The sequence below is a fragment of the Colobus angolensis genome, unplaced genomic scaffold, assembly GCF_000951035.1.
Source record: "Colobus angolensis palliatus isolate OR3802 unplaced genomic scaffold, Cang.pa_1.0 Scaffold220, whole genome shotgun sequence".
Classification (NCBI taxonomy): domain Eukaryota; kingdom Metazoa; phylum Chordata; class Mammalia; order Primates; family Cercopithecidae; genus Colobus; species Colobus angolensis.
This window is the reverse complement of record NW_012115378.1, coordinates 1,732,643-1,747,728: the sequence shown is the minus strand read 5'-3', so window position 1 is coordinate 1,747,728 and position 15,086 is coordinate 1,732,643. Positions and strand designations below refer to the sequence as shown.

The following is a 15,086-nucleotide window of genomic DNA, read 5'->3' as shown; positions in this document are numbered from 1 at the left end:
ATGCCTGGCTGATTTTTGTGTTTTTTTTTTTTTTTGTAGAGATGGGGTCTTATTTTGTTGCCCAGGCTGCTCTCAGAAGTGACTTTTATGTTTACTTTTATTTTTAATTTTTTTCTTTAATTCAGCTGTGGTGTTCTTTTATGAAGTTAATCTTGCTCATCAGCAACACAAATGCTGTGTCTTTTGTACTACACAGGCCCCGTACCCTTTGCTCTGATTTCTACTCCCATATTTGTATGCTGTTAACTGTCTCTATGAATTTCCTGTCATTTTGGAATAATTTTCAAACTGTTCTTACTTGGGCTGATCTGTTTTCAATGCTTGTGGCATATGAATATAGATTTACAAGACTCTCCTCAGTGCCACCCCACACTTCTGTCTTGTTATGTTTTTAAAAATTCTCTGATTAAGCTATAACTGTGCTTAAAGATGTGAGATGAGTATTTTCAATAGATTTAATTTTTTTAGGGGGTAATGTCAGACTTGTTTAAAAAAAAAGATTATAAATACGAAAAGTATAAAGAAGGAAAAATCTGAGCAGAGTGAACTTTCTGAAGAATGTCATTCCACGTCTCTAGTTATATGTGTATAATTATGCATAACAGAGGTTATATTGTATCCGAGGATTTTTTAAACCTTTTTGAGGTGAGATCTGGCTGTGTTGCCCAGGCTGGAGTGCAGTGGCTGTTCATAGGTAAGATGATAGTGCACTATAGCCAAGGACTCCTGGACTCAGGCGATACTCCTACCTCAGCCTCCCAAGTAACTGGGACTGCTGGCACACAGCACTGCACTTGGCTTAAGTGTTTTTTCCAGGAAGTCAAAGGCTAATAATTCTAAAGAAAGTTAGTGTACAGACCCTTATACTTGAATATTATGTGCACCTTCTTTAGTGGCAGAATTCTCTTTTAAGTATTATAATTGGAAAAACAAATGAGACATTTAAGGAACACCACTATTTCAGCAGACAGTTTATAGAAGATACCTTTTGAAAGAAGTGATGAAATGTCACACATTTGAAACTTAAAAAAAGATGAACCCAAAACATAAGTAGAAGGGATGCCAGAGGGAATAATCTTGATGGCAAGTAGATAGACTTGATAAGCAAATGGGATTTCCCACTTCTCTTTGCTATTTTTCTATTTTGCAGTCCTACTTGAATTAGGCAAGTATCATGAGTAGATGCTAAAAGTACTTAGTACAAGTTTGATGGGGAATAGAATGTTTACTCAATCCCAAAATATACTCATAGTTATCACCAAAAAAAAAAAAAATTTAACATCACAGTGAAAAAAACTGGCAGACAATACTTCTACTAAATATGAAGGTTAGCTTCACTAAAACTTGGACAGACTGAAACCATGTGCCTCCTGATGGGATGCGCTTATGTAGTAATGCTGTCAAGATGTATATTCTGAGTCTCTTCATAATGAAAATCTCACTAATCCAGAAAGAGGAACATTCCACAAAGTTGACCTATATTCTTCAGAATACCTATTGTCTTCTCAGAGTAGATTCCTAGATACGAGATTGCTGTGTCACAGGGTGTTTACATTTTGTGTGTTGTTAACATGGTCAGACAGACTTCTTGAGAAGTTTTATTCTTTTCAACTTAGAGGACCTATTTTTGGCTCAGCTGTTTTATTGGCATCTTTATCCAATTAAATAAAGGTTAAAAAAATCCTTTTTTTTTTTTTTCCACAACACTTGTCATTCTCTCTGATTCAGCTTTTAAAAGCAGTCCATCTTCAAGGCCATGAAGGACCTGTTTATGCGGTGCATGCTGTTTACCAGAGGAGGACATCAGATCCTGCATTATGTACACTGATCGTTTCTGCAGCTGCAGATTCTGCTGTTCGACTTTGGTCTAAAAAGGGTTCAGAAGGTAGGTTTGGAGACACGATAATCTAGACAAACGAAATAATATTTAACAAATGAATGACGAGCAGAAGAGCATATATATAATTTTTTAAAACTTTCAAGCAACTTTAAAAATACTATAATTCTAATCTAAATTTTTCTTTTGCACTTATTTAAAATTCTCTATACCATAACTTTTTCATGTAAGTCATTTTGCTCTCTGTAACATTGTTAAAATTTGGCCATTTAACTTCACATGGTCAGTGGGGGCTCAGGATTGACTTCTCTCATCTCCCTTCTGCTACCTGGGGCTGTGATGATGCTATCCAACCTGTCTAGTTGGATAAGCTCTGAGGTAGTTGTTCATTGTGTTTTTTATTATTTCTTAGTAACGTGCCTTCAGACTTTAAACTTTGGAAATGGATTTGCTCTGGCTCTCTGCTTGTCTTTTTTGCCAAATACTGATGGTGAGTATCCTGTTAAGTATATATTAAAAGAGCAGTATATTTGCATATTGTCATATGATTAGAACCTAAAAGAAATGTAGTGGGTCTTAATTTTGTATCTAAATGTTTCTGTGAAACAAGATGTGAATAACATACTTTTATCATAATATTCAAGTGATCTGAGTATAGAACATAAAGTTAAGGGCTTATTAGGATTTTGATAGCTATTGATAATTTAAGTGATCTGAGTATAGAACATAAAGTTAAGGGCTTATTAGGACTTTGATAGCTATTGATAATTTAAGTGACTTACTATATAGTCAAGATTGATACTGTTATCAAATATACTGTGGACGTGTATGGATCTAATTTGAGGAAAGTATCTCATTCTTTAGAAGGTGAAGGTCTGGGGTAAGTCCAAAAAGTGTTGAATGAAGGTGGCATATGAGCATTTCTCTCAAAATGATGGCCCCTTCACATCCCGCATAATGACATTTTGCCCAAGACCACTTAAAATCTGCAAACAGAAAAATTTCCCTTTTGCTGTGAAACCCATCTGTACTTATCTTTGAGTATCTTCTACAAAGATAATAGCCAGTGTGAGTGAGTCAGCCTCTTTGCCTCCACAGTTACCTGGAAGACAGGCCAGGTGAAAAGAGGCAGGGCCTGGAAGCCACCAGCCTCTCTCGCCCTGTGTAGCAGGAGCTGCAACTCCATGGTTTCATGTTACGTTCCATTTTGTGCAAGGCTCTGTGGAAGGGGAAGCTGCACACATTCTGGCATCATAACAGAATTTCATTTCTTCCATCTGCATTCAGGCCAAGTGATTGGAGTTTTGTTTTTATTGTTTTTCTTTTTCTTTTTTTTGTAGTTGATCTAAAGTAAGAAAATCTTTGAAAAACACACTTGGTGGCAAGGCATGTCCTTAGAGAAAGTCTCTACTGTATCTAGCAGAATCATCAAGGCTGCCCTTTGGCAATGCAAATTATTAATGATTTTTTATCTTATTAAAATAATTTAACAGTCACATCTTTCATAGCTTTTTAAAATTTTTAAATTTAAAATTTATTTGTTTTTTAGAGATAGGTCTCATTTTGTCATTCAGGCTTGAGTGCAGTGGTGATCATAGCTCACTGCAGCCTCAAACTCCTGGGCTCAGGTGATTTTCCCACCTCAGCCAAGTAGCTGGGACTACAAGCATGCTCCACCATACCCAGCTAATTTTTTTATTCTTGTAGAAACAGGGTCTGTTTGTGTTGCCCAGTCTGGTCTTGGACTCCTGGCTTCTCCTGTCTCGGCCTCCCAAAGTGCTGGGATCACAGACATGAGCCACTGCGTCTGGATCCCCTTGCATAGCTTTTTAAATTTTTTATTTTATTTTTTTGACACAGGGTCTCATTCTATTGCTCACGTTGGAGTGCGGTGGTGCCATCACAGCTCACCTCAGCCTCCTGAGTAGCTGGGACTCCAAGCACATGCCACCATGCCTGGCTAATTGCCTTGTATAGCTTTTTAACCACATGCTTAATTACATGCTCTTTTATTTATTTTTATTTTTATTTCTATTTTTTGGGATGGAGTCTTGCTCCATTGCCCAGGCTGGAGTGCAGTGGTGCGATCTCGGCTCACTGCAATCTCTGCTTCCTGGATTTAAGTAATTTTCCTGCTTCAGCCTCCCGAGTAACTAGGATTACAGGCATATGCCACCACGCCCAGATAATTTTTGTATTTTTGGTAGAGACGGTTTTGTCATGTTGGCTAGGCTGGTCTCAAATTCCTGACCTCAGGTGATCTGCCCACCTCAGCCTCCCAAAGGATCACGCCCTAGGATTACAGGCATGAGCGACTGCACCCAGCCTTTTATTTTGTTTTAAACAAAATAAAACATAATTCAAACAAAACATAAGGTCCTCAAATTAACAAACATACCTTTAAATCTGTGTGCATTAGCCATGATGCTAGGGCTCATAGTAGCTGTTCATTATTTAGTTGTCTTAACAACCTTTCATCTTGGTCTTCGGGCTGACATGGTGAAAATACTCTCTAGTTGCTCTTGAGCGTATTTTTCACTTCTATCATAAATGTCATAGAATGGAGAGAAGGACTGGATTCTTATTTAATAGTCATTATAATTACCAAGTAACCACTGAATAGATCATTTTAGCGTGTTCATTTTATTCCTGCAGACATTTATTGAGCATTTTCAATTATTCATATAGTGGTGTGGGAAATTGAAGTCAGGATTCTTTACCTAGAGCTTACAATCCAGTACAGTTGATAATCATAACATGTGGTGGAATAGAGAACTCACAGTGAAGCCTGTTTTTTTTCCCCAGTACCAATATTAGCATGTGGCGATGATGATTGCAGAATTCACTTATTTGCTCAACAAAATGATCAGGTAATAATGTTAAGAGGCTAGAATTATATTCTGCTTAGTTATATCTCCATACGGACTATATCCAGATTATAGAATTTTAGGGAATGTTCTAATCTAAACCAAAATAATCCAATAGAATCTTTTTTTTGACAGTCCTCTGTTAAGATGGTTGTCTACTCTGAACACCAAGTAACCGCTGCCTTGATCATCAGGCTCAGAGTTGTTGGGGGAAACAGGTCATTAGGTAGGGGAGGAGAGATGGAAGATGCTGTGGTAGTTGTTTTTCTCTTAAAAATTTAAACAAGATACAACATACGTATAGTGAAGCATTCCTAGAAGTGTTTATTTGCCCTTCTGAGCTTTACTTAGATTTTAAGTGGTTAAACTAAAGGAGAGAAATTTAGAAAGGGATTGGTTAACTCTAAACTCATTTATTTAATAGTGAGGATACTTGTTTCTTTGCATTCTATAAGAAGGTTAAAAATGGTTGTGAAAGTTCAGCTATTCAGCTTTTTTTTTTTTTTTTTGAGACAGAGTCTTGTTCTGTTTCCTGGGCTGGTGCAGTGGTGATAACATGCGTCACTGTCATCTTGACTTCCTGGGCTCAAGCAATCCTCCTGCCTCAGCCTCCTGTGTAGTTGAGACCACAGGCGTGTATCACCATGCCTGGCTAATTTTAAAATTTTTTGTAGACACAGGGTCTCACTTTATTGCCCAGGCTGGTCTCAGTCTCCTGGCCTCAAGTGATAGTCCCACCTCCTCAGCCTCCCAAGGTATTAGGATTATAGATGTGAGCCACTACCCAACCCACCTTTTTTTCTGTATTATATCTACAGTATGTATCATTTTATATCATAAACATTTAAAATATTTGAGATTACAAATATTATCTACTCAGAGGTGCTCCAGTTAGTGATTTAGATACTATGTGATGGGTTTTTCATTCCCAAAGGAATGCTTTTTCCTATCTAATCAAATAGTGATCTCAGTAAAAGAGCAATGCAGTAGGATTGTCTGAGACCAAATGATGTCACTGGTATACATGAAGATGTTAAATTCTTATATCAAGCCCAATGATTTTTATCTTACTAGTTTCAGAAAGTGCTTTCTCTCTGTGGACATGAGGATTGGATTAGAGGAGTGGAATGGGCAGCCTTTGGTCAGTATGAAATTTTGCTAATGCACATACAGTGGGAACAAGTATGTGTTACTTCCAATAAAGCAGCCTTTTATGTTTTACTTTTTAAGTTTTCTTTGTACGTTATGTTTTTCTATTGTCCCAATTAGAAAGGAGGATGCTTATCCCTTCTGTTAATTGTTAGTTGGGTGGTAGATGATTAAATAAATTGATATTTATTAGATGACACTAGCTGTCATATTCACCTGCAGACCTTCTTGAAAAGTTCTTTGTAGAACGTAGTAGACTATATATGAGTATTACATGTTATAAACATGTATTAGCGTTGTATGCATATTTCTCAATGTTACCAAAAATGAATATAGATCAAATGAATTGGAGGGTAAGGAAACAAAGTGTTGTGTTTTTTGGGAAATCTAGAAATATATATATTATAGAGAAAAAAGTCTTATACATAAACTTCACAATATAATGTTTTAAAATTAATATTTAATATTATTTTTTAATTAGGTAGAGATCTTTTCCTAGCAAGCTGTTCACAAGATTGCCTGATAAGGATATGGAAGCTGTATATAAAGTCAACATCTTTAGAAACTCAGGATGCCGATAACATAAGACTGAAAGAAAATACTTTTACCATAGAAAATGAAAGTGAGTAATAATGAAAATATCCGATAGAACAATACTTAGGTCTCCTAGTTGGTTGATTTTTTTTTTTTCACCACCCACCTATGTGAAGGTTAGTTTTTCACAAGTGTTAGATTCCTAGATTCCCACCTGAAATTTCTTTTTTCTTTCTTTCTTTTTTTTTTTTTGAGATAGAGTTTCGCTTCTTCCCCTAGGCTGGAGTGCAGTGGCGTGATCGTGGCTCACTGCAACCTCCGCCTCCCGGGTTCAAGCAATTCTCCTGCCTCAGCCTCCCAAGTAGCTGGGATTACAGGCACACATCACCACGCCTAGCTAATTTTATTGTATTTTTAGTAGAAATGGGGTTTCACCATGTTAGCCAGTCTGGTCTTGAACTTCTAACCTCAGGTGATCTGCCCGCCTTGGCCTCCCAAAGTGCTGGGATTACAGGTGTGAGCCACTGTGCCTGGCCTCTTTTTGTTTTTTTTGAGACATCTTACCCAGGCTGGAGTGCAGTGGCATAATCACAGCTCACTGCAGCCTTGAACTCCTTGGCTCAAGTGGCTTAGCTTCCTGAGTAGCGAGGACTATGCCATCACACCCAGCTAATTTTTAATTTTTTTTGTAGAGATGGAGTCTTGCTATGTTGCCCAGGCTGTTTTTCAACTACTGGCCTCAAGTGATCCTTCCACCTTGGTGTCCTAAAGTGTTGGGATTACAGGTGTGGACCACCATTCTTGGCATGATACTTTGTATTTTCCCATTTTTATGTGAGAGTGAGTCATTTTTCATATGTGAAATATTTTTCTTCTAAACCATATTAGTAAGATTTTTTAAGTTGCTGAGAATAATGTTTAGTGCTTCTCAATAATTTGTAAAATATTACTAGATTTGCAGTTTTAGCATAGGAAGACCTAAAGGAATAATGTGAATTACTTATACATTTTATTGGCCTATAATAAAAGACAAGCTAAATCTCACCATTTGAGTAATATATTTAATTCTGATTTTCCTATTGTCTAGCCTTATAACAGTATCCCTGCATGGTAGATCCTGTTGGGATGTTGTTTTTGAAAGAGATGTTTTTGGATGTGTCAGTTATAAAGGTAGTTCTCAGCGTTGTTCACCTAGGTATATTCTGGTTTTTGTTACTATTCTTGGTTGTAATGTCCTTCAGAGTTGAGATTTTGGTGACAGTTTTATGGGGAAAATGAAGAAATGATATAACCAGCATATTAGGAGTAGCTATACCCAAATATTAATTTTTTTCTATTTTCATTATATTGTTTGAAAGGTCAAAATACTGATTTCATTGTCTTTATTTCTGCATTTATCCTTTAAAAAAATGGGATTTGTAGTTGTCCATTCTTACGCTTCTATAAAGAACTTCCCAAGACTGGGTAATTTGTAAGAGAAAGAGGTTTGCTTGACTCACATTTCTGCAAAGCTGAGGAGGCTTCAGGAAACATAAATTCATAGCAGAAGGGGAAGCAGGCATCTTCTTCACAGGGCATCTCCCACCAGACCCTTTCCTTGACAGGTGGGTCTTAGGGGGATTACAATTCCAGATGAGATTTAGGTGAGGACACAGAGCCAAACCATATCAGTATTTTAGGCTATTATATTCTTACAGTGAGTGAGGATAATAAGGAGGCTGGCATAACTTTTTCTTTCCTCATTGTAGTTTAACAGTGGCTGTCTCAGAAAATTGTAAAAACAGAAGATTTTCCTTCATATTTATTTATGACCAGCTAGAACAAAATATAAGGAAAAATGTCTAACTTTTTCTCCTATAATTTTGAACAGCAGTTGAGGTTAAAGAAATTTAGAATGCATGTTCTTTTTTCGAATCCCAACTATCATATTTTGTCCTAATTTTTTTTTTTACATAATTGCCCAACTGGCTTGGTTATGGAAATTTTCATTTTAGAAGAACTTTGAGGAAATAATACCTTCATTGCTTTTGTTATAGGTGTTAAAATAGCATTTGCTGTTACTCTGGAGACAGTGCTGGCTGGTCATGAAAACTGGGTAAATGCAGTTCACTGGCAACCTGTGTTTTACAAAGGTAGGAAGAAAACCGTACACATATTCCTTACTCCAGTTAGATCTTATGGCATGGTAAGCTGACCAAATCAAGTGGAGAATTGTTTTAGTGTGATTAGAAATCTCAAATACAAGACATTTTCAAGTTGACAAAGCGTAGTACTGCATTCCTGGCGTGCTAGACACTCAATTCCATTGAACATTGAACTCCTAAGTGGGAAAAGTGTGATTCCTGCCATGATGCTGAAACTACCACACCCCCATTAACTTTTTATCTTAGAAGTTTCCACTTGATTATTATGGAATTGAAGAAAAACTGACTTTCAGGCCAACTTCACTGGATCCTTTACCCTCGTTAATAACAAAGTTGGTACCACTGAGATACATTATTTATGAGAAAGTAAGACTCTGTTACTGCTTCTTTCTTTTGCCCTTTATCTCCATTTATGGAGTGGCAGTTCTGTGCATGTTCAGGCTAGTGCTAGGTTTATAGCTAGGTGAGGCATAGCCTCACATTCTTCCCTGGCCTCTTCCCCAAGGTAATAACAGCAATAATTAATTCTTAGGCAAACCACCATTCAGCTCTTCCTTATATTATGCTGTGTTTGCTATAATTTAAAAAACAAAAAAGTTGGAATTATAGATATTGAAGAGCCCTGATGTATGTTCTTTCCTGAACATTTCCTCTTCATCCTTCTCTAGAGGCAATTACAGTACTGAATTCAGTGCATATCATTTTCGTGCATGTTTTTACACTGTTGCTGCACATCTATATAGCTATAAACAGTATTGTTTTATAGCTATTGAAATGATACCAATATGTGTTTATTCTTTTACAGTTTGCCTTTTTAGCTTACCATGTTTTGGAGTTGTATCCATGTTGATTTGTGAAGCTCTAGTTATTTGTTTTTATTGCATGGTAGTAGTCTATTGTCTGAATATCCTACAACCAATTTATCTCTTCTTCTAATGGTAGACATTTGTGGTGTTTGCAACTTTTTGCAATTACAAATAATGCTGCAGTGAACATCCTTGCAGTACCCATGTTGTTTGTTGTGTTTTTCTGGTCATCTACAAACATGATGCTTGTTGATCACCTAAAGGGATTAGGTTTTATTTTTTAGATGGTGTTCTACAGCAGCCAATGAGATTATTGTCTGCTTCCATGGATAAAACCATGATTCTCTGGGCTCCAGATGAAGAGTCAGGAGTTTGGCTAGAACAGGTAAGAGTGTTGGATATTTAAGGAACAGAAAATTAAGTTTTGAACTCTGTATTTAAATCCTAAGTCTATATTGATAGACCTGCAAATTTTCACTGTGTACATTAAAATAGTGGGAATTTAACAGTCTCTGGAATCAGCGGTTTCTGTTTTGAGAAATATAGACTATTGATTAAGAATTGTTTTCTGTCTGTTATTGTACAGGTTCGAGTAGGTGAAGTAGGTGGGAATACTTTGGGATTTTATGATTGCCAGTTCAATGAAGATGGCTCCATGATCATTGCTCATGCTTTCCACGGAGCGTTGCACCTTTGGAAACAGAATACAGTTAACCCAGTAAGAAAAGAGTGTTTAAATAAAGCATTTCTAATCAAATAGAATGCATCCTAGGTAAATAGTATTTTACTTATAACAGTGTACAGAAACACAGTAGAGGCACTTTAAGTTCAAATGACATAACTTTTTTCTGTAGACACTGTTAAGGTATTGAAATTTGCATGTAGGTAAATTTTCTACATAAGTGTACTGTATTCCTTTAAGCTATAGAATTTTTTAATGAGAATTTTTCTGAAATGTGTGTGTAGCCTTCCTGTCTTCTTAAAAAGTTAACATAATTGGATATCTTGTTGGACTGCTAGATCCCTATTATTGAATGAATGTCAGTAATTTATTGTGACTGACATTCAACACCTGGGCATGGTGGCTCATGCCTATAATCTTAGGAACTCGAAAGGCTGAGATGAAGGATTGCTTGAAGCTAAGAGTTTGAGAACAGCCTTGGTGACAGAATAAGACCCTGTCTCCAAAAAAAAAAAAAAAAAAGAGGTAGTCTTCTCCCTTTAGTCATGTAACTGTCTCCCTACAGCATTCCTTCTCTTACTTTGTAATCTCATTTGCTTCTGATCTGCTTCTAGTTTGGGAAAATTAGATAGCAAGAACAGAGTGGCCAAGAGCACAGGCCCTTAGAGCTAGACAGCCTGGGTTCACTTACTAGCTATGTGTCCTTGAGGACATGAGTTAATCCCTGTCTTGGGTTCCTCATTTGTAAAATATGGGTAGCTTTTTTGTTTTTTTGTTTTTTTTTTTTTAGCAGGATCTCACTGTCACTCTGTGTGATCATAACTCACTGTAACCTCATTCTCCTGGGGTTAAGTCATCCTCACGCTTCAACTTCCTGAGTAGCCGGGACTACAGGTGCACATCAGACCCAGCTAATATTTAAAAATTTTTTATAGACACAGGGTCTTGTTGCCCAGCCTGGTCCTGAACTCCTGGCTTCAAGTGATCCTCCCGCCTCAGTCTCCTAAAGTGCTGGGATTACAGGTGTGAGCCACTGCCTCTGGCATGTGGATTGTTAATAGCATCTACTTACAGGGTGTTTTTTTGTTTTTTGTTTTTTGAGATGGAGTTTTACTCTTTTTGCCCAGGTTGGAGTGCAGTGGCGTGATCTCGGTTCATTGCAACCTCTGCCTCCCAGGTTCAAGCGATTCTTCTGCCTCAGCCTCCTGAGTAGCTGGGATTACAGGGATTACCACCATGCCTGGCTAATTTTGTATTTTTAGTAGAGACGGGGTTTCACCATGTTGGCCAGCCTGGTCTCGAACTCCTGACCTCAGGTGATCCACCCACCTTGGCCTCCCAAAGTGCTGGGATTACAGGTGTGAGCCACTGCACCCGGCCTGCTGGCAGGGTTTAAAGGCTTAAATGAGTTAACATTTATATGATATGCAAAACAAGGCCTGGCACATACTGTATGCTCTATAAGTGTATTTTATTTTATTATTGTTTTTAATTAACATTTACTGGTTTTTTATAAAGGATATTGCAAAGGAAACAGAGGAAGAGATACGTAGGGTGAGGTATGGGAGAAGGGGTGCCAAGCTTCCATGACCTCCCTGGCCGTGCCGCCCTCCAGGAACCTCCATGTGCTTAGCTATTCGGAAGCTCCCTGAACTGTGTCCTCTTTGGTTTTATGGCAGCTTCATGACATCAGCATTTTTTCCCCCAGAGTGGAACCCTCTCATGATTGGGTTTAAGACACACAATCAAACAGGTGGGGAAGATTAGAGGCCTGACCCTGAAGCCTAACATACCCAACATTATAACTGAAGACTGTAACAAGGGCTATGGGAGTTTTGAGCCAGGAACTTTTGTCAGAGAAAACCAGTGTACATAACACCTCAGGCCATGGATCCCTCAGGCCAGGGATCCTTCACATCAAAAAATATAGGCTGGGTGTGGTGGCTCATGCTAGTAATCCCAGCACTTTGGGAGGCCAAGGCAGGAGGATTACTTGAGCCCAGGAGCTTGAGACCAGTCTGGGCAACATAGGGAGACCCTGTCTGTACAAATAATTTTAAAAATTAGCCATGGCTATGCAGCCGTGGGCATTGTTGCAGGCGCCTGTGGTCGCAGCTACTTGGGAGGCTGATGCAGGAGAATTGTGTGAGCCTGGGAAGCTGAGGCTGCAGTGAGCCATGGTTACGCTACTGCATTCCAGCCTGGGTGATAGAGCAAGACCCTGTCTCAAAAAAAAAAAATGTGTACACGCACAGTCCAGTCCCTCATACTGTATGAATGTCTCTCAGGATGAGACCACTCAGGTTTGCAGATTTCCTTCAATCTTGTCAGGTGTCAGAAGGAGTAGCCTCAGTAAATATTGTATACAACTTCACTCGTTAAGGTATCTGGGATAATTGAGCTAAGACACAATGTCATCTCTTGCTCTGAGACTCTTATGAGTTGTTAATGTGATACTGAATTTTCCTCAATGACCCATTTATTCATTTCTTTACTCTCAGCTAGTATTTCTCCTTCTCTCCATTAATACCCACATTTAATTTTCCTTTAAAGGTTAAGTTTTAGTCCCTCTTGAGGTTGTTCAAAAAGATGCTCTGTGGACCAGGCATATGACTTTTTCTATATTTTGTTGTCATTATTTGTTTATATGGTTATTGTTGCAGGCTTCTTAATAGGTGGACCAACTAGGTTTGATTCATTTTTCTGTCCTCTACACCTGTAACTCTTTTTACTTAATAAAGCCATCAGGCCCACATGCAGAAGCCACTGACTCATTTTACACAATATTTTTACATTTTATACAAGTTTTATTTAGTTTAATAAATACATAGAACTTAGTATATACTAGAATTGTCCTGTGTACTTTACAAATGTAACTCATTTAATCCTCATAATAACCCTAGAAGGTAGGTGCTATTATAATAACTGTTTTATTCTATAATTGAGACACAGAAAGGTTAAGTAATATCTGGCTGCTCAATAAATGATGAATGGAGGGAAATTTCCCACAGTTACTGATTTAAAGGATACAACACGTATTTGAATGCTTAAGCATTCGAATGGATGCTGTGGAAAGTGGATCCTGTTATTCTGTAGTGCGATCTTGTATACTTAGCTTTTCACCTTGCCAGAGGGCTTTAGTCTTGTCTGTTATCAGACATGAGTGCTTTACTTTGGTGGTAGTCTTTGAGTATTTTGATGTGTCATGAGCACTTTCATTGCAGAGAGAGTGGACTCCAGAGATTGTCATTTCCGGACACTTTGATGGTGTCCAAGACCTAGTCTGGGATCCAGAAGGGGAATTTATTATCACTGTTGGTACTGATCAGACAACTAGACTTTTTGCTCCATGGAAGAGAAAAGACCAATCACAGGTAAAATGTCTTGTTTATTTATTTATTTATTTTTTCTTGGGATGGAGTTTCACATCACCCAGGCTGTGGTGCAATGGCATGATCTCAGCTCACTGCAGCCTCCGCCTCCCAGGTTCAAGCGATTCTCCTGTCTCAGCCATCTGAGTAGCTGGGATTATAGGTGCCCACCACCACACCCACCTACTTTTCGTATTTTTAGTAGAGACAGGGTTTCACCATGTTGGCCAGACAGGTCTCGAACTCCTGACCTCAGGTGATCCACCCCCCCTCATTCTCCCAAAGTGCTGGGTTACAGACATGAGCCACCGCAGCCAGTCTCTTCTTTTACTAAATGTGTTCAAAAGAAAACATCCATGAACACAAGAAAAGTAGGGCAGCCAGGCTAGCCATTAGGAAAATGCAAATTAGAACCATGATGAGATACCACCACATACCCTCTTGAATAGCTAAAGTAAAAAATATATTAACAGGTGCTGGTAAGGATGCAGGGCAACTGGAACTTTCATACATTGCTACTGGGGATGCAGAATGATACAGCCACTCTAGAAAACAGTTGGACATTTTATTTTTTATTTTTTGTAGAGACAGGATCTTGTTATGTTCCTCAGGCTGGCCTTGAACGCCTGGCCTCAAGTGATCCTCCTGCCTCAGCCTCCCAAGTAACTAAGACTACACGTGTGAGCCACCGTGCCCAGCTAATTTTTAGATTTTTTGTAGAGACAGGGTCTTGCTCTGTTGCCTAGTTTCGTTATGTCTTATAATTTTAGGTTTAATTCATTAGGAAGCATTATCAAGTGTACAATAAAAGCCTGAAGTCATATAGTGTTAGATAATAGTAGTGAGGGCAGTTCTTGTTTAAGGAAATTTTCACTGTGTTAGGCAACTAGAATGAAACAAAATGTAAAAGATGGATCCTGTTTTCAAGGAGTTTACCATCTAGCTATAGGGTAGGGCTATAGGTAGGGGGCAGTGGAACTAATGTTTCTATAATTATTGGATGAAACCAGTTAATTGCTAACTGTTGGCCCTGAGCTCAAACAATTGTAAAACTTCACTACTGGTAAACTTTGAGCTGCTATGTGGTAGAGAAAATCAGGATCCTCTGCTTCAGTTTCTGACAGAAATTCATGGAACTGACTATGGGTCAGTCCGTAAGAGCTAAGGAAGTTTGCCACTAACACTACTGCTTCAATAACACGTGGTAGATTCAAATAAACAGAGTTGAGAACTTGGGAACAGCATCTATAGTCAACTGAAAAACAAGTCAAATGATTTTGAGTGATTTTCTGTGGCTCTTCATAATTGTTACCAATACTGCCCAGTTGTGGTTTATTCACGGATGAATTTGCCCTATGGTTATATTTCCATTGTATAGTAAATAATTTTCATCGAATAATTTGCTTGTTGAAAATTCAGCTTTGGAATGATCATTTTTGTTTATCCTGTTTTACCCAGGTGACTTGGCATGAAATTGCAAGGCCTCAGATACATGGGTATGACCTGAAATGTTTGGCAATGATTAATCGGTTTCAGTTTGTATCTGGAGCAGATGAAAAGGTTCTTCGAGTTTTTTCTGCACCTCGGAATTTTGTGGAAAATTTTTGTGCCATTACAGGAAAATCACTGAATCATGTGCTTTGTAATGTGAGTATTTCTCTAAATATTTTACCTAAATCTAGTCCCTTCATTTTAA

The 15,086-nt window shown here is 38.1% G+C and overlaps 1 protein-coding gene across 5 annotated transcripts in view; it reads left to right on the top strand.

The window, feature by feature from the left end:
* Positions 1–15,086, top strand: part of ELP2 (elongator acetyltransferase complex subunit 2) — a 41,436-nt gene that overhangs the window by 7,395 nt on the left and 18,955 nt on the right. For 2 of the 5 annotated variants that reach the window (XR_001001933.1, XM_011943665.1), the window contains exons 4-13: positions 1,729–1,885; positions 2,250–2,327; positions 4,643–4,707; positions 5,779–5,845; positions 6,335–6,475; positions 8,424–8,519; positions 9,622–9,722; positions 9,924–10,055; positions 13,244–13,393; positions 14,849–15,037. Coding sequence is in view for 4 of the 5 variants with exons in the window: in XM_011943665.1 (XP_011799055.1) it covers positions 1,729–1,885; positions 2,250–2,327; positions 4,643–4,707; positions 5,779–5,845; positions 6,335–6,475; positions 8,424–8,519; positions 9,622–9,722; positions 9,924–10,055; positions 13,244–13,393; positions 14,849–15,037 (1,176 nt within the window). In the remaining variant the exon portion in view is untranslated. The remainder of the gene's footprint in view (positions 1–1,728; positions 1,886–2,249; positions 2,328–4,642; positions 4,708–5,778; positions 5,846–6,334; positions 6,476–8,423; positions 8,520–9,621; positions 9,723–9,923; positions 10,056–13,243; positions 13,394–14,848; positions 15,038–15,086) is intronic. The other 3 variants (XM_011943666.1, XM_011943668.1, XM_011943667.1) reach the window with 3 other exon arrangements.